The following is a 22,808-nucleotide window of genomic DNA, read 5'->3' on the forward strand; positions in this document are numbered from 1 at the left end:
CAAATATAGATCTGCTATTGCAGTGTCAAAGGATCAAAATCAAATATAACTTCATACTGGAATCTGACCAATCTACTTTATCTCAAGTGTGGATTGAAAATGGTCCAATTGATCAACTCAACAATTTACAGATTGGATGGATGGTGACTTGTTCTATACAACTTTAGCTAGCTAGCAAAATTTTCTTGTTTTAAAATTTATGATATATATTAGTGATTACAACCCATTACAAAATCATAATTTGTGGGCAATTAGGTCCCCATCACCTAATATGTGACTAGTTTGAAAATAGAAAGAATAACAAAGTACGATAACAGTGCTAATATAAAAAGGGAAGGAACAATTTCTTGTCCTCTCAATTTCAAACAGAATCTTTATATCATTGAGGTAGGAATTTCTTATTGAATGTAACTAAAGTTTTAATTTCGCAGCAATTCATCTGCTGTAGGAATTGCAATGGACTTAACAATGGGTAAGAAGATCCACAAAATAGCATTTTCACCATCTGCTGTAGGAATTGCAAATTTTCAAATTGTTTCCTTACTATCCAAATATTAGAATTTTGTGAATCATGAAAATGAAATCAAACATTCCAAAACTAAGCAAAAAAAGATAGTTTTGCTTCTGTGATTGAATCAGTTTCTAAGTCCAACTTCAAATTCAATTGTGATAGTTAAAGCAACTCCAACTCCCATTGTCCCAGGATCATAAGACACCAAATCCTAATTATTAACCCTAATCAGCAAAAACTTCACTAAAAAAATATTAAAAAGATGAGAAAGGGAAGATTCAAACTTGCCTTCTACTGTAATAATTCACAACTAGGAGCATGACCAAAACTCAAAATCTTCCCTTGTAATTCCAAGGGAAATTATAATTAGGATTTATTCCAAATTGATGAATCAAACTCCAGAACACTAGAAAAATTCACACTTTTTTCAAATCTTAAAAATCCATAATTAATTCTTACAATTTCTCTAATTTAAAGCTCAAAACCAATATATTTTCCTCTTTCAGTGAATTTCAATCGTCGCCATCAAATTTATCTTTCAAGTTCAACAACTACAATTAAAAAAAAAAAAATTTTACCCAATCGATTTCCTCCATCAGTTATTTTCCTAAGAATTGAGAGTGAAAGAAATACCTAAGAATCGTTCGAACTTGAGAGAGAGAGAGAGAGACGACGACGGCGAGAGTGCGTGAAGAAGACGAGGGTTGAGAGAGAGAGACGACAATTGCACTTGAGAGAGTGTGTGAAGACAGCGACATTTGTAACGTTCTGTCGTTAAGAAGACGGCGATATATTTCAATCATTTGAACTGTAACTTGAGAGAAAGGGAGAGATGGGAGGGGACGTTCGAACTGAAACTTGAGAGAGAGAGAGAGAGAGAGAGAGAGAGAGAGAGGGCGTCTGTTTAGGTTACAAGCGTTCTGTAACTCATTCAACAGAGAGAAGAGATGGAAGAGAGGGATTTGTTAAGAGAAAGGGAGGGGCTTAAAACAGAATAAAAAGGATATTATAGGGGGCCGATTGTAATTACGAACCGTTTCATTTTAAAACCGCAATATTGTCGCTGAACCGTCGGATGCATCACGATCTGACGACCGAAAAAACTTGGCACGAAACTTGTTAAAGTTTAGGGCCGCTGAACCGCTCCCATATATATATATATATATATGGGTCCCGTTCACCACCCCTAGTTTTACCACACACTTTAACAAACGCGTTTTGTCTTACATGGGTTAGAAGTTTCGGAATGAGCTGATTTTTGGTGAGGATGATCTCTATGGTGAGGAGATCATCCTCACCAAAAATCAGCTCATTCCAAAACTTCTAACCCCATCAAAATTGATTTACAAAAAATGGACGGTCCACGATTTTTCAACGTGTAAACATGGGGCTAAACATTTCGGAATGGGCTGATTTTTGGGGAGGATGATCTTCTAATCATAGAGATCATCCTCACCAAAAATCAGCTCATTCCAAAACTTCTAACCCATGTAGGACAAAAAACGTTTGTTAAAGTGTGTGGTAAAACTTAGGGTGCTGAACATTTCCCATATATATATATATATATATATAGGGTCCCGTTCAGCACCCTAAGTTTTACCACACACTTTAACAAACGTGTTTTGTTTTACATGGGTTAGAAGTTTTGGAATGAACTGATTTTTTGTGACGATGATCTCTATAGTGAGGAGATCATCCTCACCAAAAATCAGCTCATTCCAAAACTTCTAACCCCATCAAAAATTATTTGCAAAAAATGGACGGTTCACGATTTTTCAACGTGTAAACATGGGGCTAAACATTTCGGAATGGGCTGATTTTTGGGGAGGATGATCTTCTAATCATAGAGATCATCCTCACCAAAAATCAGCCCATTCCAAAACTTCTAACCCATGTAGGACAAAAAACATTTGTTAAAATGTGTGGTAAAACTTAGGGTGCTGAACATTTCCCATATATATATATATATATATATGTAGGGTAGTGTTCAATGGCAAACTTTTTAGCAAACTTTTTGGCAAACACATTTTTCAAAACATGAGTTAGAGGTTTTGGAATGGGCTGATTTTTGGTGAGGATGATCTCTACGGTGAGGAGATCATCCTCACCAAAAATCAGCTCATTCCAAAACTTCTAGCCCCAGTTTACAAGTTGAAAAATCGTGAACCGTCCATTTTTTGTAAATCATTTTTGATGGGGTTAGAAGTTTTGGAATGGGCTGATTTTTGGTGATGATGATCTCCTCACCATAGAGATTATCCTCACCAAAAATCAGCCCATTCCAAGACCTCTAACCCATGTTTTGAAAAATGTGTTTGCCAAAATGTTTGCCAAACTGTTGGCCATTAAACGCTACCCTCTATATATATATATATATATATATATATATATATATATATATATATATATATATATATATATATATATATTTGGGACACGCATTTGATGCATGCTTACATGGAAGCGCACAATTTATTTAAAAAAAGAAATAAAGTTTCTCTCTTTTACTCTTCTTGTCTATATATTTATTTTTTTAGATTTCAAATCTTAAAAAGGATTGTTGGGCCCACACATTGATAATCCAACAACACAATCATCTAAATTTCATGAAAATATTTATATTAATTTTTTTATTATTAAAAACAATTGGTTTTTGAGTTTGATCCAAGGTGTTTAAAACGGACAGCTGCCACGTACTCGAATTTAAAAATAAAATTCAATGGTGACAAATAATTATTTTTTTTAAGTTTATATAATTTTATCATGTACAACCCCATTTCATCCGATCATGATTTTGAATGTGACAAGGTGTTCAAATCTGAAAATTTCTTTTTTTCATTCTGGAAAGGAGAAAAACTATTTTTTTTTAAAATAAGTTATGTGCTTTCAAGTAGGACTGTCAACAGATGTTTGTCGGTTCGAATACAACAACATTTGAATCCAAATCCGAAATTTTTATCTGATATCAAAATTCGAATTTGAATAATTTGTATATTAAAAAAACATAATTTTTCCTAATCCCATTTATATTTTATTATTAAAAAAAACTATTATATATTATACTATGTATATAATAAATAAATCAAATAAAATATTATATATTATATATTATTTTGAATCAAATAATATCAAATTCAAAATGTTAATATTTGAATCTGTATCTGATAAGGATTCAAATATATAAAACTATCCGAATTCGAATTTGATATTCAAAATTTTCTGATAATATTTGATTTTTCGAATTTGAATGGGATTTGCATTTTCGACTATCCATTGACACCCCTACTTCCAAGTCACGATGCATCAGGCACATACGCCAAAAGTACATCAAATTATTAGCACTCATATATATATAGGGAGCGGATACACGAATGCCTAAGAAAACATATGAGAAAATCATGGTGCAAAGCCGTTAGATCTTAAGTGTTTGGACGGTTTAGATCGATTTGCTTATGAGAAAATTGCTTTACAGTTGTAAAGCAATTTGTATGATTCAATGAGAAAGTAAATTGTAACCACCTCCCTCATCAAATATTTTTTATTAACAATTAACTGCAACCATCATATCATATGAAACTCAATTCTCAAATAAACCAAAAGTCCAAAACTCTCTGTCACTCTGTCACTCTTCTCTCTCACCCTCTATACACCCAAAGCAATTGCAGGAATTTCGATGTTTCTCTATTCTCTACAAACCTAAGAAAATGCAGAAATTTCTTTCCCATTCTTTCCTCTCTCAATCCCTACAGATGGCATAAATTTCTATTGATCATTCGTGCCTACTCTCTCCTATTGAAGATTTCTCTCTCACCACGATGGTGGTTCATTCAAGTGCGAAGATCTCTTTCCCCAAATAAAGGAACTTCAAGATTTACAATAAAGATGAAGGTTTTGAGGGATTTCCTCGAGATTGTGATCTTCTAAGCATGTGTTGTGACTCGATTATCGGATCGAGCAAGTACTGTTGTCAATTTTTGAGGCTAATCGAAGCCGATTGACTCTAGTAGGTTTGAGGAACCAATCTCCAGACAAATACTTTTGTTTCTTTGTGAAGAAGTTTTGACTAAGGAGAGAGAAGAGATCACCTGATAGAGGAGCCCAACCGTTGCATCCTGTGTGGAGATACCCGTGTTTGAAAGATCAACCACTCGTCTCTCTAGTTATTGTTGTCGTCATCAGATTTATTCTAGTTGCTCTTAACCTCCCCTCATAAACAATTCGATTTGTAGTCACATTCAATTCACTCAAGAGAAGTTCTGATATCAAGCATTATTAGAATGGAGCAAATACTTAACATATCTTCGAGTGGATTCTAACCAACATCAAAAACATGATATGATGCCACAGGGTTATAAAGGATAAAATTCTAACAACTTTGAAAAATAAAATTTAATTTTTACCTATGATTCTTAGTTTTAAATTTGGGAATTCAGTAGCTATCCAATCTCAACACTTACGATCAAGTTCAAAAAGGATTTTTTGTTTTGATTTTTTTTTTCTTTTGAATCTAATTTTTCCATGAAATATGAAAGGCTGTGGTGTTGGATTGCTAATTTGATAATCCATGTTGACCCAACAACTATTAATAATATTTTATATCTTACTAATTTAGTCATGATAGCAGGATTTTATTCAAGTTAAAAACTTGATGAAGTAAGGTAGTTTTTGTAATTACTTTATAACTGTAAAGCAATTTTCTTAAGAGAAAATCGATATGAACCAGTAAATACTTTATAATCAAGTAAGGTAGTTTTAATAATTATAGGTAAATCTCTCTTAGTACGATGGTTGGGTTACTTTTTAATAAAAAGTATTTGATTAGGGATGTGGTTGCAATCGATTTTTTCAATGAGTCGTAAACATAGCTTTATAACTGTAAAACAATTTTCTTAAGAGAAAACCAATCTAAACTGTTCAAACGCCCAAGATCTAACGGCCTTACACCATGATTTTCTCGTATGTTTTCTCAGACGTCCGTGGATCCGCTCCCATGGGAGCAGTTCCATGGACATAGACGATATCAGATTGAGAAACGATGGATTATGACAGTTGGATCTCGAGCTGTGGACTGTTAGATCTTGTCCTAAAGTGAAAACGTGTCTACAGCTGACGCGCATCTCAATCTTAAGTTATATGTGTTAGAAAAAATAGAACTTGAAAAAATTGCTCTGAGGCACGTAGTAATCTACGTTGTCTTATAGACAACAGACGCCCCCACTCTGATAAACACGAAGATGCAGATGGGTTGCTGGCGAACTTGTCTTCAGGATACAACAGAGCTCAGTTCTAACACAACTGTATATTTCCTCAAAATTTGCACTATTTTGAGAAAATCTGTCACACAGAATCTCGGATACACGAATGCCTCTTTTTGTAGAAAAAATTTTAATTAGTTATATTAACAGAATTAATCTCCATAAATATATAACAATTATAAAATCACACCCATTCGTAAATGGTTTTTGAATCTCAATAGGTATGAAACCCATTGGAACTACTAGGCACTTATTCGGATCAAGGAATCCGTTAAGCACCCTTAGGCCCCTTCGACACCTTTCGGATCGGCCTTGGTGTCTATCCAAAAAATGGACGGCCCTATTAAATATTTAATTTTTCTCTCTCTCTCTCTCTCTTTCTTTCTTTTCTTTCTTTCTTATTTTATATATATATATATATCTATATATATATATATATATATATATATATATATATATATATATATATATATATATATGTATAAAATAAAAAAGAATTATTAAATTTCCATATAGCTTGAAGCCATTAGGAGCTCTCAAGGAGAGAGTCTTTGGAATGAAGAAAGAGTTGAGAATAGGTTCTTATTTATAGGTTTAAAAATCCCTCCAAAATATTTTAAAAAGCAATGTGGGATTTATAAAAATTTGAAAAAAGGAGCCAAAAGAACTTTTACAAATTTCAATCCATGTGAAAAGTTATCAACCAATAGAAATATTCTTTTAAAAAATACTTACTTTTCTTTAACAAAAAGTACACCAACCATAAAGTAACTTTCAAATATCATTTTAAAATAAACTAAATTAATTTTATTTGAATCAATTTTAAATAAATATTAATCAACATTTATTAACATTTATTTTAACAATCCCCCACTTGATTCAAAAAATAATTAATTAATAGAGGCAAACTGGATGTGTATTAGAATGATCATAATAATTATAACCATAGGTACTTAACGGTTTGAACCTTTGGCTTATATATATAATTTAAAGTTTATAAGATATTTAAGTAGCTTATAGCTTTGAACTTAAATTCTAAGTAATAAATCGGAATTATATATACACTTATTATAATCTAACTCATTAGTGACAAAGAATAGCGCTTTGCAGTCAAGCACTTAAATCCTGATTTTCATGAGTATTTCAGAGAGATGACCAATTCTCTGTTTAAAATAGTTAAACTTTTATACTCATATAGGTGAATTTGTCATGAGTGCTCTTGTAACTTCTTTAACACCCAAGCTTAAAATAGCCTACAAATTCATTAAGAGTTTAACTCATCCTTTTCACATTACAAGATATGTGCACTGAATAACATCATAGGAATAGTCAATATAAATATTGTGTGCACTTACAAAGACAGTAAAGTAGCTTCTTATCTCTTTGAACTTAGAAAATGGGATCTCCAAATCTACTAAGTTGAGGTTCCACTACTCTGTCTTTATGGATATAGGTCTTAGGCCCATCCCCCTCGATGTTCTCAAAACTACCTCTCTAGGTAGTGTTTTTGTTAACGGATCCGCTAGCATTTCTGAAGTTGGTACGTACTCGAGCACGATCACCCCATCTTTCAACATCTGTCGAACAATGTTATATCTAAGGCCTATATGCCTTGATTTACCCTTATATTTTATGTTTCCTGAAATGGCTAACACAGCTTTATTATCACAATAAATAGTAATTGCATAATCTCGAATAGGAGTTAATGGAATAAATTTAATAAAACTTCGAAGCCATTCTGCTTCTTTTACCGCAACCGATAATGCTATGTATTTTGATTCCATACTTGAAGCAGAAATAAAAGTTTGTTTCTTTGACCCCCACGATATCGCTCCTCCTGCTAAAGTATAAATCCAACTACTTGTAGATTTTGAATAATGAGAATCAGAGTTCCATGTAGCATCTGAGAACCCTTCTACTAGTTCAGGTTTACTATTATATTGTAAACAATAATTTTGAGTACCTTTTAAATATTTCAGAACCCTTCTAATTGCTTCCCAATGTTTAGGTCCTGGGTTACTTGTAAATCTACTCAATACCCCCACTATAAAAACTATATCGGGTCTTGTACATTGCATTAAATATATAAGGCTACCAAGTATTTTAAAATATTCTAATTGAGATTCCGCTCTACCCGTATTTTTAAATAATTTCTTACTTGGATCACAAGGAGTAGGAGAAGGTGAACAGTCAAACATATTATATGTTTTTAATATTTTTTCAACATAATGTGCTTGAGATAAACTAACGGTTTTATCTTCTTTTATGATTTTTATTCCAAGAATAAAATCTACCTCTCCAATGTCTTTCATATCAAAAGATGATTTAAGATAATTTTTAGTTTCTACAATTACATCAATATCTGTACAAAAATTAACATATCATCTACATATAATGACACAATCACATAACTTTGATTTATAACCTTACTATAAATACATCTATCACATTCATTTGATTTAAAATCAAATTCTTTTATTTTCTTATCAAATTTATCATGCCACTGTTTTGGTGATTGTTTAAGATCATATAAAGATTTATTCAATTTACAAACCAGATTACTTTTACTTGATTCTACATAACCTTCTGGTTGTTCTATGTAAATTTCTTTATCTAAATCACCATTTAAAAATGTAGTTTTTACATCCATTTGATATATATATAAGTTATGAATAGATGCTAATGCTAAAAGAACTCTAATAGAGGTTAATCGAGCAACGGGAGAAAATGTATCAAAATAGTCTATTCCTTCTTTTTGCCTAAATCCTTTGACTACTAATCTTGCTTTAAATTTTTCTATACTACCATCTGGTTTTAGTTTCATTTTGAAAACCCACTTATGTCCTATAGCCTTACAACCTGGAGGTAAAGATACTAAATCCCAAGTTCTATTAGATTTAATAGATTCTATTTCATCATCCATAGCTTCTTTCCAAAATACACTATCTAAAGATGTTACGGCTTCTTTATAAGTCTTAGGATCTGCTTCTAAAACATAGGTGTAAAAATCTGGATCAAAATTATAATGTAGATCCTTTCTTGGTCTCTTATTTTTCCTAAGTTCTAGTTCTCTATTTTCTTGTCTTTTTCCTAATACTTGTTCAGAATGGGTTTCATTTTTTAAATCAAAAACATTATCTTTATGTTGAAGATTTTCAAAAAATTGTGCTTCTACAGATTCGATAATAACATTATCATCTAAATTTAAAAATCGATAAGCTTTACTATTTTGAGCATATCCTATAAAAGTACACTTATATGTTCTAAAGCCTAATTTTTTAATCTTATCATCTGGTTTTCTAACATAGGCTAAACAACCCCAAACTCGTAAATATTTTAAATTCGATTTTCTATTTTTCCACAGTTCATATGGTGTTTTGTTCACTTTATAATACGGTACTCTATTTAAAATATGACATGCAGAATACAAAGCTTCACCCCATAAATTCATAGGTAAATCAGAATTTATTAACATAGAATTTATCATTTCTATTAATGTCCTATTTTTACGTTCCGCTACACCGTTTTGTTGAGGTGTTCTAGGGGCAGAAATTTCATGTATAATTCCAAAATTTTCACAATAAACAGTAAAATTGTTATCAAAATATTCCCCTCCTCTATCACTTCTTAAAATTTTAATTTTCTTTTCTAATTGATTTTCTACTTCTGCTTTATATAATTTAAAAGCTTCAAAAGCATCATTTTTATTTCTTAACAAATATATATAACAGTATCTACTAAAGTCATCAATAAAAGTGATAAAATATCTTTTACCACCTCTAGTTAGTATTCCATTTAATTCACATAAATCTGAATGTATTAATTCTAAGATAGTAGAAATTCGCTCTACACTACGATGTGATTTTTTTACTATTTTAGACTGAATACATATATGACATTTATCATCATTTTCTTTATTAAACTTAGGTACTAAGTTTAAATTCATCATATTCTTTATAGCTTGAGAATTTAAATGTCCTAATCTAGCATGCCACAAATCAAAAGATTTAACAATATAAGCAAAAGAACTTTCATTGATTACATTCAACTTAATCATATTGTTTACAACATACCCTTTACTAGGGGTGCAACTTAATTCGGTTCAAACCGAGAACCGAACCAATCCAAGAATTTTGGATTGGGTTGGTTCGGTTTTAAGTAAATGCGGTTCGGTTTCGGGTTAAAAAAAATAAGAACCGATGAATCCGGTTCGGTTTTCGGTTCGTGATTGATAAATAACCGAACCAAACCGAAACCGATTCTATTTATAAAAATAAAATGTTTTTTTTTTAATTTTTTCAAAACGAAACCCTCGTTTCACTCTTCGTCTCTCTCTTTCTCTCGTCTCTACAACCCTCCTCGTCTCTGCAACCACTACTGCAACCCTCATCGTCTCTCACTTTGTTTCTCTCTCTCTCTCTCTCTCTCTCTCTCGTCTATACGGCTGCCACCGACTGCAACCTGCGGCTGCCTCTCTCTCTCTCTCTCGCGACGTCTCTGCGGCTGGAACAGTGCGACCTGCGACTGGCTGCCACCGACTGCAACCTGCGGCTGCAACTGGCTGCCACCGGCTCATCCCCCTCTCCCTCTCTCTCTCTCTCTCTTTCTGCGGCCAGCGACATACGACCTGCGATTTTTATTCGAAATGTGGTCGAACAGATGATGCTCGTCAAGTGTTTGATAGAATGCCTGAAAGAAATGTCATGTGTTGGACTTCTATAATTGCTGGTTACACGCAGTCAGGTTAGTATTTCTAACCCATGGAACCGAACCAAACCAAACCGAATTCAAGTCGGTTTGGGTTGGTTCGATTTTAGACTAATTTGGTTCGGTTCTGGTTCATATATAATGGAACCGACCAAGGTCGGTTCGGTTCTGATTTTACTCTAAACCGAACCAACCCGAACCGAGTTGCACCCCTACCCTTTACCAATGAAAATATCATCTTTGGTCAAGATCAGTTTTCCAGAATGAAGGACTAACTTGAACCCATTTTTGTCTAACATACAAGCAGAAATTAAATTCTTCCTAATTTCTGGAGCATGTAGAACATCCTTCAATAAGAGAATCTTTCCAGAAGTGAGTTTGAGTTCCACAGTACCGGACCCAGCAATCTTGATGGTAGAAGAATTTCCCATGTAAAGTTGTCCTTCATCTTGAACTTTGTATGATTTGAAAGCAGATCTATCAAATGACACATGTCGTGTTGCACCTGAGTCGATCCACCAATGTCCTTTCGTTTCAACCATATTTACTTCAGACACCACGGCAACCACTACATCTCTTACCATGTTAGATTCGGTTTTCGATTTTTTACCTTGACGTTTTCTACAATCTCTTGCAAAATGTCCTTTTTTCCCACACACATAACAGTCGCCTTCATTCTTTTTGAACTGACCATGACCATTGTTTCTGATAAATTTCTTGAATGGTTTTCTATTGGTAAAAGGCTTGTTGTATTTTTTCTTTTCTTGAATTACAGACTCAACTATATAAGCCTTAATTGATTCAGAGCGATCATCCTTTTTATCTCTGATCTTATTTTCTTCTTCTATTTTTAAACCTTTGAAAATCTCATCTAGAGTTTGCAAATTTTTATTATGAGACAGGGTTTTTCTATAGTCTTTCCAACTGGGTGGTAATTTGGAGATTATTGCACCCATTTGAAAACTTTCAGGAAGTTTAATATTTTATTCCTCCATCTCAGTAACAATAAATTGCAACTCTTGAACTTGTTCAAGAATAGATTTATTTTCTGTCATTTTAAAATCGAAGTATTTAGAAACTAAAAAGGATTTTGTACCCGCATCTTCGGTTAAATACTTCTTCTCTAGTGAATCCCATAATTCTTTAGCAGTTGTGTACTTGCAAAACGAGTTGAACAATCAGTCAGTCATTGCATTGAGTACATGATCTCGACAATCCAGATCATCATCTTGTCATTTTCGTTGAGCGTCGATTTGTTCAGAAGTTGCATCCGTTGAAATAGTTGGATATGTTATTGTAAGCACATAAACGACCTTAAATTGACAGAGCATAAAGAACACTTTCTGTTGCCATCGTTTGAAATTCGACCCATCAAAACGATCAAGTTTTACAAGGTCTTGATTCATAAACTTGATGCTTTGTGCCATTAGAGCAATATTCTGTTGTCTATAAATTGTTAGAAAAAATAGAACTTGAAAAAATTGCTCTGAGGCACGTAGTAATCTACGTTGTCTTATAGACAACAGACGCCCCCACTCCGATAAACACGAAGATGCAGATGGGTTGCTGGCGAACTTGTCTTCAGGATACAACAGAGCTCAGTTCTAACACAACTGTATATTTCCTCAAAATTTGCACTATTTTGAGAAAATCTGTCACACAGAATCTCGGATACACGAATGGCTCTTTTTGTAGAAAAAATTTTAATTAGTTATATTAACAGAATTAATCTCCATAAATATATAACAATTATAAAATCACACCCATTCGTAAATGATTTTTGAATCTCAATAGGTATGAAACCCATTGGAACTACTAGGCACTTATTCGGATCAAGGAATCCGTTAAGCACCCTTAGGCCCCTTCGACACCTTTCGGATCGGCCTTGGTGTCTATCCAAAAAATTGGACGGCCCTATTAAATATTTAATTTTTCTCTCTCTCTCTCTCTCTCTCTCTCTCTTTCTTTCTTTTATTTCTTTCTTCTTTTTATATATATATATATATATATATATATATATATATATATATGTATAAAATAAAAAAGAATTATTAAATTTCCATATAGCTTGAAGCCATTAGGAGCTCTCAAGGAGAGAGTCTTTGGAATGAAGAAAGAGTTGAGAATAGGTTCTTATTTATAGGTTTAAAAATCCCTCCAAAATATTTTAAAAAGCAATGTGGGATTTATAAAAATTTGAAAAAAGGAGCCAAAAGAACTTTTGCAAATTTCAATCCATGTGAAAAGTTATCAACCAATAGAAATATTCTTTTAAAAAATACTTACTTTTCTTTAACAAAAAGTACACCAACAATAAAGTAACTTTCAAATATCATTTTAAAATAAACTAAATTAATTTTATTTGAATCAATTTTAAATAAATATTAATCAACATTTATTAACATTTATTTTAACAATATGCAGATACCATACCTCCCACATAGTTTTTTTCTTCTCTCTCTCTCTCTATTTCTCTCTCTGACATCCATTGAATCCTGCAAAGTGAAGAATGCTAAGGGATCCAAGCTCTTCAGATCACTCACCTACCCTTCTGCAAATCAGAGCTTCATCTCCGAAGGGATCCAAGCCCTTCAAGTTCCTAAATTACCTGGACTTCACACCCATTCTTTTTTTTTTTTCTTGTTTTTTGAATTGGACAAGAATTTACGGGACAACAAATTTATAGATATTCCATGTTTATTGTCACCCAGAAATTAAAGCTTCCTAAATATTAAATTTAATGAAGTAGAAGTTCAATCTGGTCAGTAGGGATATCATCTATGATCTTTATATAAAGTAAATGTATAAGCTTTTCCCTTTTATCATGTTCTTCTAAATTTCAGCCTATAAATCAAGAAAGGGGAAAAAAAAAAAAAACTCTCAATGAGAGGATCTGATTAAAGAAGTCATATCCCTACTACTAATTTGAAACTTCTCACATTTCTCAATGTGGGTTTTAATGATTCACCAGTTTCCTTGCAAGGGCTGCATCTTCAAAGCAAATCGAGGTCCAAATCACAACCAACTGGCAATGAGTGGAGAGGCTCAAGAGCTTAAGAAGAGAGACAAGGCAATAAGGGTCCGATGTGGGACTAAACTCAACAGAGAAACATAAGAACACTTGAGAGCACATTTAGCATTTTGTTTCTGACCCATAGATAACGACACAGCTTCAGAAACGGGGTTTTTGGAAAAAACCAATTGAGCTCTTGAACGTAAGTTGATGGCTCAAGATGTATGCGTCATCTCTTTTTTGGAATTTCTATTCTATCAAATTGTAGGGGCGAAGCTATTTTTTTTGTCGAATATTTGGTGTAGGAAACAAATTGGCTTTACGATATATTTGTTTTTGTCAATTCGAAAATGAAGTTAAAAGACCCTTATTAAGCAATTTATGGGCTATTATTTCCCATCTTAGGAGTCGTTATAAATGATTAGCTGGAGAGAATTGTTCTCCATTTCATTTTAGTTTTAGCGCTTCAACGAACCACATCAATTTGGTATCAGAGCTTCAACCAGCCTTTAATTAGCCAATTTGGCCTCAACAATGGGATTAATTAAATCAAATGGTCATCAGTGATTAGCCAATTGTTTGGATAGATTTTCAGAGAAGGCCCAAAAGTATATTTCAAACATGAAATCGAAAAATCTTTCAAATAATGAAATTATTATATAACACAAAATCTAATGGGATTGTTGAATTAATCAAACATCCTTAGACTGTCGAATGGGAAATTCTTATCCAACTCAATTGGATATGAGAAATCCAAGTCCAAAGTAGGAGAATTCTCTTGTGATTGCTTTTGCCTTTGTTGTTCTTGTCGATTTGGATTTGGATTTTGTTTATCAGGTGGTTGCAAAACCGAAGTTAGAATTGTGTTTTCCTCGATAAGTTCAACAATTGATGGGTCATCTTCAGATGGCTGAACTTGCTTTGTAGCTCTACAATTTTGAGTGATACGATGAGCGCATCGATAATAGCCTCTACAAATTTAATAACCTCTTATTAGATAAAGAAAAGATATTTGAAACTCCATTAAAATCACTAGTTTAGATGCATACACCTACATATATCATAGATTTGAGTCATGATAAAACGATGCACTAAATTGTATGTGGTTGACGGGGTAAGTGCACAGAACCAAAGATCTTTTTTCATCCGGATACACAAGAAAAAGATCTAGGGTTTTTTGCAATTGCCACATCCATTGCGTATAGATCATGTACATTTTAGCCGTCATTTTATCATTTGTCTATAGATTAAATCTAGGATGATAGGGCCATGGACCATGGTGATAAAACCATGGCCATAGGCATGGCTTGGCATGAAGCGGGTTTGAAATAGACATGTTTAGTGGAGGGGCACATATGACAAGCAGTGTAGGACCATATGACTTGGAGAGGAGGGGTCACCATTGGCCGGAACAATAATATATGTATGTTTGGGGGCTGCTTTCCTTCACTTCTGATCATAGTGATAAAAATAAGTGATTTTTTTTTTTCAAATCGCTATTAAATCTAGATTTCAATAATTATTGATTAATTCATGATTTAAAAAGAAATAATCAAAGTTTTTGAAAACATAACTGCTTTTTCAAAGAATCATGATCTAATCAATTTTTTTTAAACGTGTTTGTTGGTACACGTACCATGTGGGTATATTTACAAATTATTTATAAACTCCGAGGGTGTAATTATTGAGTGGGTGTAGATGTCTCAAAAAGTGGTGCCAACACATTTTGATCAAATATTTATGTGATAACTGACATTAAAAATCGACTTTTAATTTTTTCAGTAATAACTAAAATATCTCCCAAAGTGCTACTAGGTACTAATTCAATATTCAAAACTTTTAATATAATTACCAAAAGAGTCGTGATAATATGACTCACTAGGTGGCATACTCAAATGACTTCATGACGTGACAAGTTCGGGGACCGTAGTTCTAAACGCCTCAGGATACACGATTGCACTTCCCCATAAAAAAGTATATCCCGAGGGAATCATGTATGTTGAGACGTACGTATCTATGGTCCCCAAACTTGTCCACGTCATGGAGTCATTTGAGGAGGTCACCTGGCGAGTCATATTATTAGGACTCTTACCAAAATGAGTTGTGATAAAATGATTCGCCAGGTGGCATACTCAATCGACTCACTGACGTGACAGGTTTAGAACCATAGATCTGTATGTCTCAGTATACATGATTGCATTTCCCCATAAAAAGGTGTATCCTGAGGTGGAAAGATCTATGGTTTCGAAACTTCTCCACGTCAGTGAGTTGATTGAGTATACCACTCGACGAGACCAAAATATTAACCCATAGTCTATACTAAAAAGAAAAAAAAATTAGTGTTTTTATAGAAGCATTTTGGTGCCTCTCACAACCATCAAAAGGAACTTTCAGCTTTATCTGACTCAAAGAATTTTCTGAATTTGAGGTGGATCAGATATAATTAAAACATATTTGGGTAAAATTTCTTGGTCTTTATGTGGGATTTAAGAGATTTCTCACCTTGGGTACTTAGCTCCAGGGATGTCTTTTTGTCCATATTTCATCCAACTGTGACCATCATGATGACGACCTTCAAGTCCAGTCCCAGAGCAAACACGCACTTGTTCAGTCCATTGAGGCAACTCTTTCCTACAATACAAAATCCCAGAAAATCGCTTTTAAGATTAAGAATTTCTCTCAAAAACAGATTTTTCACATAAAAGATTCAATTTTGTTTTAAATGTACCTCTTCTTGTACATATCTCTTCGCTTCGAATCGTCACTTTGTGGACTCCCATTGACCGAACGTGGAGAATCCAATATACTAGGGATGGGTCCTATTGGTTGAATCTCTGTTTCTGAAACACTTGAATTCAGAATCGAAAGAGTCTTGTTGAAGGAAGATAGAATCTTTTCTATAAGAAATTCTCCAGTCGAACAAAAGGGATCGAGATGGATTCGAAGCTGATTCAAAAGTTCCTTCCCTTGGGTTAACTCATTGATCATTATAGGTTTTGGATCTAAATATCTTGTGTTCTGCATTTTCAGATTAAAAAAGAAATGTTGGAAGACTGATTTTGAGTAAAAATTTGCTTTAACAGAGATTTCAAAGAAGCTGAAAGGAACAAGAGAAGACATAATGGCAGAGACCCATAAGACACAAACATGAAAAAAGTAAAAAATCCAAAATGGGCTCTCAAGAATACATTAATAACAGAAAACAATTAATATAGTGCTGGGCTAACCTAACATTAACATTAGTAAGTCTTCCATCCTAACAATAAGACAAATCACTCGAGCAAGTTTGAATGACAATCAACCCCAACAGATTGAGTGGCAAGCCGAGTCTTGATAAGCTTCTCAAGTAGACCAGGTCAAGTGTATGATACCCCACAAATCTATAAATTTATTGTGGTCACCTTCGAGGGTCCGGTTGACCCTTGACTCAACCTATTGCATATAGGATTTTCTGAGGGGGTGGTGTGTGTGACCACGGGATTAGTCCCACCTGAAGGGTTGGGATACCCACAATGTAAAAGAAAAACAAATAATTCTATGAGAATCTATAATTTCTTGTGAAGGTGCCACTTAGCATAGTTGTGAAGGCTTGAGGAGAGTTGATCCCGGAACTTAGGTTCAAACCCAATTGAACCCACTCTCACCCCCCATAACCAGTAACCCCTCGCTTGCTGAGAAGAAGAAATCAATAAGTTCTTGAATTAACTCAGTAAATTTGTAATTTCATTGGCAAGTTCAATGATAATCTACAAGTCTTGTTTCCAGTGAGATTGTGATTCTAGAATTATGGATTAAGTCTATTAATCCTAATAAGATTGGATAAAGCTGAAGTAACATTGAAATTGACATCGTTTGGGACATTGCATACGTGGATGTGTTTATAGAACCATAGATATAAAAAAGATTTATGTCAATTACAATGTTACTCCAGCACGATTCAATAAGATTTATGTAAAATCTAATACAATTTTCAAAAAATAAATTGTACCCCTTTTCGAGTTTGTATACCAGCAATTCCATTGCTGGCTGCTGAATAATCCATGTTTAGCTCTTCAAAATTGAGGTCGTTCATTATTTCATCCCCAATGTCTTGACGCTCCTGATCAATATTGTGGTTAAGGCCAAATCTGCTATTTGCCATTGAATAATCTGTGCTGTGCTCCCGAATAGAGTGTCTGTTACCAATTCCACTGTCGACTGTTAAATTATTTGTGTTTTGCTCCCGATCAAAATAGTGGTTAAGGCCAAATTCACTGTTTGCCAATTGATTATCCATGCTGTGTTCCTGAATAGAGTGATTGTAATCAAATCTACTGTGGGCTCCTCAATATGGTCGTTAAATCACAAGTGACAATAATTTAGAAGAAGTAAAAGTTGGGGTGCCAATAGAAAATCTCTTTCTCCATTTTTTTAAAAATAAGATTTAGCATTGTCTATGGGCCTAATCCAATTTGTAAACAACTGAATGTAAATCTGTTATAATTTTTTTTTTTTTTTAAGTAATGTCAAAATAATAACTTACCAAACTTTTATAATAGTCGAATGGTGTGTTTTAATATTTAGGGGAAATTATTAAAAAATAATAATAATAATAATTCGCAAAAAAACCAAATTTTTTAAAAATTATCGATGGAAATCTTTTTCGGCCGTTTAACGGCTGAAAATAATTTTCTCTCTCCAATTTCTCTCTCCAATCAAGATCAATATATCACGATCATGATCACAATCTTGATCAAGACTACGTTGATTAAGATCAATATCTTAATCACGATCATGATCTTGATCAAGATCACGTTGATTAAGATTAAGATCGTGAAGTGATCAAGATATTGATCGTGATCAAGATTAAGATCGTGATCTTGAGATATTGATCTTGATTAGAGATAGAAAATTGAAGAGGAGAAAATTGAACGAAATTTTCTCTCTCCAATTTTTTATTACTAAAAATGCACTAGAGGAGAGAGAAAATTATTTTTGGCCGTTAAACAGTCGAAAAAGGTTTCCATTGATAATTTTTAAAAATTTTGATTCTTTTTGCGAATTAATTTTTTTTTATTTTTTAAATAATTTCCCCTAATATTTAATTGGGGTGTGATAAATGATTTAAGAAATTGGGGTGTCAAAAGTAAAAGCTAAGGTGCCAATATCAACTCTCAAAAATGAAAAAGAAAAGGTTAATTCATACAAATATCAGTCAACCACTATGAATTTTTACGAACAAACCCACCATTGAAACCAAATCTTGGGAAAATATCAACCCTTCAAGAAGAGAACAAGTTCAACAACAGATTCAAAAGAAACCACCCATTAATAGTTCTTAGTTGGTTAAAATAAATGAGAAATTTCCATTTAGCTTTATTATATAGACTTTAACAGCATATAGAAAAAGTAGAAGAATTTCAAACGCATTTGAACTCAAAACATTGTAATTTAGAAATGGTATTAGATGCATGAAAGTTTACCTTTAAAGATATGTAGAAGTAGAAGTAGAAGAGGTCCTTGGAAGAACTGAATAGAGAGACCGATAGCGAGTTGAGGGTGGGAGATGTTTCCATATATAATTCGAAATTTGTTGAGAAACTAATAACGACTTCTTCTAAGACGATTAAAAAAATGGACCAAGGATAACATGGAAACTGGTTTGGGTTGATGGCATCTTCATCAATCAGATTCACTCCACTCTCTCTCTCTCTCTCTCTCTCTCTCTTGCGGTGTTTTGTCCTATATTTGCTAAAGAGATGATAAAGACCAAAAAGTCAAGAAGGGAGGAGGAGACCATGAATCTTCATACTTAATTAAATTTTAACCAATCTGAATTTAAATCGAAACTTTTATAATTTAAACTTGCCGCAACGTATGTTCCGACCCTTTCCCGATGATTGAAGATGCTTCCTTTATTATTTTTTATTTTATTTTTTAATTTACACGTAAAAGGGTGGGAAGGTGCCTCAAGGATATTAGTCTCACCAAAAGGATGGTAGTCCCTGCGTTTTCAAAATACCTCCACAGTACACTTGACTTCGTAACACGTGACCGGGTGGGAAGGTGTGTCGAGATTAGTCTCTGTAAAGGGTGGGATACTCCCTAGGTTTTTAAATATATATATAACGTATTTTTAGGTCACACATTTTATGCACGCTTAAGAGACATAAGTTTCTCTCTTGTCCGGTCTTGCCCGTATATTTATTTTTTTAGATTTCAAATCTTAAAAAGATTGTTGGGCACCATTGGTTATCACATTGACAATCCAAAAGCATGGTCATCTAGATTTCATGAAAATATTTATATTATATATATATATATATATATATATATATATATATATATATATATATATATTTTTTTTTTTTTTGAGTTTAATCCAATGTGTTTAAATTAGATGGCTATCGAACACTCAAATTAAAAAAAAAAAAAAAATTCAACAATGATAAATAATTATTTTTTTTACAGTTTATATCATTGTATCCTCTACAATCCCATTTCATCGGACCATGATTTTGAATGTGACAAGGTGATTAGATCTGAAATTTTCTTTTTTTCACTCTGGGCAAGAGAGAAATTATCTTTTTTTTGAATAAGTTATGTGCTTCCAAGTAGGACTGTCAAAGGAGTTTTATCGATTCGAATACAACAATATCTGAATCCAAATCCAAAATTTTTATCTGATATCCGAATTTAAATTTGAATCCAATGAATGTTCTAAAACTCTATCCGAATTCGAATCCGATTAGAATTTGAATAATTTATATATATCTATATATAAACACAAATTTTCCTAATCTCATTGATATTTTATTATTAAAAAAATTATTATATATTATACTATATATATATAATAAATAAATCAAATAAAATAATATATATTATATATTATTTTAAATCGAATATTATCATATTCAAAATGTTAATATCTGAATCTATATCCGATAATGATTCGAATATATAAAAACTATCCGAATTTGAATTTGATATTCAAAATTTTTAGATAATATTCAATTTTTCGAATTCGAATTTTCAACTATCCATTGACACCCCTACTTCCAAGTCATGGTGCATCAGGTACATACGCCAAAAGTACGTCAAATTATCAGTACTCATATATATAAGGAGCTGATACACGAAAGTCTAAGAAAACATATATGAGAAAACCATGGTGCAAAGTCGTTAGATCTTTGAGTGTTTAGACGGTTCAAATCGATTTTCTTATGAGAAAATTACTTTACAGTTGTAAGGCAATTTGTATGATTCAATGAGAAAGTAAATTGCAACCACCTCCCTCATCAAATATTTTTTTATGAACAATTAATCGAAACCATCATATCATATGAAACTCAGTTCTCAAATAAACCAAAAGTCCACAACTCTCTATCACTCTTCTCTCTCATCCTCTATACACCCTAAGAAATTGTAGAAATTTCTATGTTTCTCTCTTCTCTACAAACCTAAGAAAATGCATAAATTTCTTTCTCATTCTTTCCTCTCTCAATCCCTACAAATGGCATAATTTGCTATTGATCATTTGACCCTACTCTCTCCCATTGAAGATTTCTCTCTCACCACGATGGTGATTCATTCAAGTGCGAAGATATCTTTCCCCAAATAAAGGAATTTCAAGATTTACAATAAAGATGAAGGTTTTGAGAGATTTCCTCGAGATTGTGATCTTCTAAGCATGCGTTGTGACTCGGTTGTTGAATCGAGCAAGTACTTTTGTCAATTTTTGAGGCTAATCGAAGCCAATCGACTCTAGCAGGTTTGAGGAACCAATCTCCAGACTAATACTTTTGTTTCTTTGTGAAGAAGTTCTAACTACGGAGAGGGAAGAGATCACTTGATGGAGGAGCCCAACAGTTGCATCCTATGTGGAGATCCCCATGTTTGAAATATCAACCACTCAGTTACTGTTGTCGTCATCAGATTTATTCTAGTTGCTCTTAACCTCCCCTCATAAACAATTTGATTTGTAGTCGCATTCAATTCACTCAAGAGAAGTTCTGATATCAAGCATTATTAGAATGGAGCAAATACTTAACATATCTTTGAGTGGATTCTAACTGGCATCCAAAAACATGATATGATGCCATAGGATTATAATGGATATAATTCTAACAACTTTGAAAAATAAAATTTAATTTTTACTTATGATTCTTAGTTTTAAATTTGAGAATTCAGTAGCCATCCAATCTCAACACTTACGATCAAGTTCAAAAAGGATTTTTTTTTTTGATTTTTTTTTTTCTTTTGAATCTGATTTTTCCATGAAATATGAAAGGCTGTGGTGTTGGATTACTAATTTGATAATCCATGTTGACCCAACAACTATTAATAATATTTGATATCTTACTAACTTAGTCATGATAGCAGGATTTTATTCAAGTAAAAATCTTGATGAAGTAAGGTAGTTTGTGTAATTACTTTATAATTGTAAAGCAATTTTCTTGAGAGAAAATCGATCTGAACCAGTAAATACTTTATAATCAAGTAAGGTAGTTTTTGTAATTACTAGTAAATCTCTCTTAGTATGATGGTTGGGTTACTTTTTAATAAAAAGAATTTAATTAGGGACGTCGTTGCAATTGATTGTTTCAATGAATCATAAACATTGCTTTGTAATTGTAAAGCAATTTTCTTAAGAAAAAACCGATCTAAACCGTTCAAATGCTCAAGATCTAATGGCCTTGCACCATGATTTTCTCATGTGTTTTCTCAGACGTTCGTGGATCCGCTCCCATGGGAGCAGTTCCATGGACATAGACGATATCAGATTGAAAAACGATGGATTATGACTGTTGGATCTCGAGCTGTGGACGGTTAGATCTTGTCCTAAAGTGCAAACGTGACTATCGCTGAAGCGCATCTCAATCTTAAGGTATTTGCAAATACCTCCCTCATATTTTTTTTTTCTTTTCTCTCTCTCTCTCTCTCTGACATCCATTGAATCCTGCAAAGTGAAGAATGCTAAGGGATCCAAGCTCTTCAGATCACTCTCCTACCATACTGAAAATCAGAGCTTCATCTCCGAAGGGATCCAAGCCCTTCAAGTTCCTAAATTACCTGGACTTCACACCCATTATTATTATTTTTTTGTTGAACTGGACAAGAATTTACGGGACAAGAAATTTATAGATAATTGATGTTTATTGTCACCCAGAAATTAAAGCTTCATAAATATTAAATTTAATGAAGTAGAAGTTCAATCTGGTCGGTAGGGATATCATCTATGATCTTTATATAAAGTAAATGTAGAAGCTTTTCCCTTTTACTATGCTCTTTTAAATTTCAGCCTATAAATCAAGGAAGAAAAAAATAAAAATAAAAACTC

The 22,808-nt window shown here is 32.9% G+C and overlaps 1 protein-coding gene across 1 annotated transcript in view; it reads right to left on the bottom strand.

Annotated features, from left to right (window-relative positions):
• The window catches only part of LOC147393822 (putative WRKY transcription factor 41), a 35,499-nt gene extending 18,900 nt beyond the window's left edge, over positions 1-16,599 (bottom strand). Inside the window, exons 1-2 of the mRNA XM_086456408.1 lie at positions 16,215-16,599; positions 15,989-16,117 (exon numbers count right to left, since the gene is read on the bottom strand). Coding sequence (XP_086312534.1) covers positions 15,989-16,117; positions 16,215-16,510 — 425 coding nt within the window. The 5' untranslated portion in view covers positions 16,511-16,599. The remainder of the gene's footprint in view (positions 1-15,988; positions 16,118-16,214) is intronic.
• Positions 16,600-22,808: the final 6,209 nt, after the last annotated feature.

The sequence above is a fragment of the Akebia trifoliata genome, chromosome 10 (genome assembly GCF_017979445.1).
Source record: "Akebia trifoliata isolate Shusen 1 chromosome 10, ASM1797944v1, whole genome shotgun sequence".
Classification (NCBI taxonomy): Eukaryota; Viridiplantae; Streptophyta; class Magnoliopsida; order Ranunculales; family Lardizabalaceae; genus Akebia; species Akebia trifoliata.